The sequence below is a fragment of the Macrosteles quadrilineatus genome, unplaced genomic scaffold (genome assembly GCF_028750875.1).
Source record: "Macrosteles quadrilineatus isolate MER2022 unplaced genomic scaffold, UCM_ALF_1.0 Scaffold_8__2_contigs__length_117827958, whole genome shotgun sequence".
Taxonomy (NCBI): Eukaryota; Metazoa; Arthropoda; class Insecta; order Hemiptera; family Cicadellidae; genus Macrosteles; species Macrosteles quadrilineatus.
The window spans coordinates 1,834,134-1,837,972 of NW_026542601.1; the positions used below are offsets into that span (position 1 = coordinate 1,834,134).

Below are 3,839 nucleotides of genomic sequence, written 5' to 3' on the forward strand. Positions count from 1 at the left end.
CATGGATTAATCTGCATCACACTGATGAAATCAAGGAAGTGTTTAACTACAAAAGATCCACCAATACAATTTTAATACTATTTAAAGGTTCTTCCAAAGGAAGAGATACCAGATAACATACTAACAACGCCGATGACGTGCAATATGGGAAATATTTTATTCATTGAATGATCAACCTTATTTGGTAACTAACGCAATTAATATCGTTATTGTTTTTACACTTATTAATCTTTAAACAAGCTAAATGTTCAAAATATGTATAATTTTACTCAATTTATCGCAGTTAGATGAATCAGCGTAAGAATTGAAAGTATCCGTCGATTTCGACGGGTTTCCCCTAGTAATAATAAAATGCCTTTATTTAAAGCGGTCTTCAGATACACTGGTTTTCAAGACAACTCAAAGTCACAAAAAGTTTACAAGTACACAATAATTACAAACAGTGGAACTAAACTAGCTTTAAATTGGCCTTAAATGAATTACATGACATGATTTTCATGTTTCTTGGGAGGGTGTTGTATGCCTGGGGTCCAAAGTATGAGAACCCCTTTTTACCTATCTCACGCCGCACTCTCGGCATTTCAAGCAAGCCGTCCTGCCTAGTACAGCGTTCCCTAACTGATGTTCGAGGCATAAGTTTCCTTTTCAAATAGGGAGGCAAATTAGAAGACAGTGTCTTGTGAACAATTAAAACAGTTTGTAGAAAAAATTGTTTTTCCATAGAGATACCTTACCCTGTTTGCGATAGGCAGATATATGATCAAACTTCCTCAGATTGAAGACAAACCTTAGGACTCGGTTTTGCAACCTCGTGAGAAGAACTCTACAGTCAAGAGTAAGACATTCACCAAACGATGGAAGTGCATAGTGAATAATAGGGAAGACCGTTGATTTGATCAATTCAAGCTTAGCATTTTCAGATAGTATCAGTAGATAGGGTTGCCTGATTTTTTCCTCTGGCGAATAAAAGTGACTGCGATGTTGGAAATGAATATACGAGTGTGGGCAGGGGACGATTTGTCCTCGAGCGAGCGACGACGATTTGTGCAGGTTAAAACTGTATGTTAGTTCCAGCAGAGTGCTTGCTGGTAAAGACTTATGGTGTATGAAAGCTAGGATATGAAATTATGAGTCTTTGTTAAATTAAGTAGTAAGTTTATTTAATTTTATAAAACAATTGGAGTGATCATTAAACTGGCATGTGTTAATGTGTAATACTTTGGATGAAAGTGAGTCTTGCAAAACTGTTCCAACCTGAAGAATCCTTAGTCTAAACCGTTCTTGGTCTATGGAGCCGGTACAGCGCCTGTCTTCATTATCAGCAAAGTAAAAAGTTGTCTTCATGGGATTTGAAAAGGTAACTACCTTTTCACATTTGTAAAACTGAGACATGGGCAACTTGTTATGACTTAAGTCTATAAGAGTAGCTGTGTATCTGGATGATAATGAAAGATGGTAAGTTTATATATAGGTTAAGCTTAGTAAAAAACAACATTGGTAAATAATAAAGATTTTTTTATTCAAAATATGAAGTTGAATACATTTCAAGCCTTACACATATTTAGAAGATCATCATGAGTGACTTCCAGAGACAATGTATATCTCCCAGTGACATCCTGGCCCAATGTATCTGATCCGTCCTCGCAGTAGACTATATTTTTGGCACTGCCCTTGTCTGTTGTCTGTTCCTTGAAGCGAAGATAGGAGCAAAACGGTGAGTTGTAGCGATGATCTTCTATTGCGTCATCACCTTCTTCCCACTTGAAAAGATTAACTCCACAATAAACGCATTTAGTGGTGTCCTTCATAGCAGCCATTTTGACAAAGCCTTCATCGGCAAGCTGCTTAGCAGAAGGAGTTTTAAGTTTCCATTCGTCAAAGGTCTTTACTCTCACTTCAGGGTTGTTCATGTCTAGCATAGCTGGGTTTTTCAAACACCAATCAGCTAGTTTGTGTACATTGGTTTGTGAACAATAAAATCCTGGAGCATGTAAATGATGAAACAAACACTGATTCTTCTGTTTGGATAGTTCTTCAACGGGAGGAAGTAGTAGAAAATCGCTCGACAGAGGGGGGCCTCCAAGTAGCTCAAGACTGAACACAACTCTTCTGTTCTCTAGCAACTTTTCCAAAACCTTTGCCTTTTCAGTTGAAGCAGCATACAATAGGTTTACATTGCAGCAAATGTCTCTCAGAGATGACGTGAGAGAGCTATATTCAACGTTTCCTGTTCCGAATCCGAGGCCATGATAGTGTTTACTCAACCACCTGTTATGATTGTCAAACTGTGAACTGTGCCACCCTCCGCAATCATGTTGTGTGCCTGGAAAAGTAGATCTGGATCCATCCTTAGGTGGTGAGAAAATCCAATGTTGTACACATCTTGAATCCAAGTCCAATATGCTCAATTCCTTGATAACCACTGTCTTATCCTCTCCGATAAAAGCACTAAAATCTATGATGGCCTGTTTAATCATGACTGAAAGTTCTAACTCCAACGAAATTCAAGTTGAGACTGAGAAACCAAACCGTCAAGAGCGGGCTTTATAGCCTATCCCCACCCCAAATTCCAACACTTTCTGCATGAATCACATTATCCGATGAACCAGGTTAGTGGCTGGCTCATAGCTGAATGACTTGTCGTGAATTATCAAACAATAAGCAGCAGTCCCAGGAGGGAAAGCTTCGCTGGCCTCAAATTCTAAACGAATATCAACAGGGGCTGACCTAAGGGATTCGTTTTGCTTAGAACAGTCAATTACGATTAGTGGTGCATAAGAAATGAAATTTTTAACGTCCAAAAGTGGTTGTGATGGAACGTTGTAATACGACTCCTGAAAACGGGTATACATGTCGTAGAGTATAGCGTAGTGGTTCTTTGCAATGTCTAGTTTTAAATCATCATAAGGATAGTTAATAGAGTTTAAATGAAGTTTTATGTTTGATATCTTGCAGTGATCAAAGCATGCGGCAGACTTTTTCATGTTGTTTTTGCGATTCTCCTGGAAAGCCACTATGACGTATCTTGGCTTCTCTAGCTGTGATGCCGTCTTTACTGACCAAGATTGCTTGTTTGATTGTGGCAAAGAGGGATACTCATAGAGTTCCCAGCTTCGATACTCTACAGGAACACTCGTTCCCCTTTCCAAATGTCTAAGCAATGCAATTCTTTGTCTATCACTCAAAGAAACGTAGGGAACCCTCCAGCATAGTTTCTCTAGTTTAACTTTAATATCTTCAGGAGTTGTGTCAGTAGCACCACTTGAGGTCCACAAAACTGCATTTTTGTCCCCGGCCGACCTCAGTAGAACAAGCTCATGACGGCAGTTGACAATAACCTTTCTATAATCTTCTGCGAACCCCAGAAGCCTACTTAGCGGTATGCAAAAACTAAAATTTCCATCAGTGTCAGTCACATGACTATCCAAAGTGGAAGACAACTTATTCACCTCGGTTGGCCAGCCAGAGTTCCCTAAACTTCTTAAAGAGTTCTCTCCAATAGAAGCAAATCCTTTCATTGTAGAAGTTATACCTGGGTTCCTAATGCGATCTATTTCAACTCCATTTATTTCATACCGTATCTCGTCAAACAAAAATGCAAATGCGTTTGGAGTGAACTTTGTTTTTGTAGTTGCTGTATTGTCTGACTTCAATAGCTTTCCCTCAACATACAAATAACTCATAGAAGGTACAATGCATAGATCTTGTTGTTGAATTGGTATTCTTATCTCGTCATTGTTGTCTAGTGTGGTAGAAGCGTAAGGGAAATGAGTGTGAAATTCCATGTGAGAAATAGTGTCATCAAATGGGACACTACTAAAAATATCCAGTACATCCAT

General features: G+C 38.8%; 1 protein-coding gene across 1 annotated transcript; it reads right to left on the bottom strand.

The window, feature by feature from the left end:
- Nucleotides 1-2,588: 2,588 nt before the first annotated feature.
- LOC128999450 (uncharacterized) lies at nt 2,589-3,839 on the bottom strand. Its single transcript, XM_054425980.1, has one exon. The coding sequence runs from the start codon at nt 3,837-3,839 to the stop codon at nt 2,589-2,591; it is 1,251 nt and encodes a 416-aa protein (XP_054281955.1).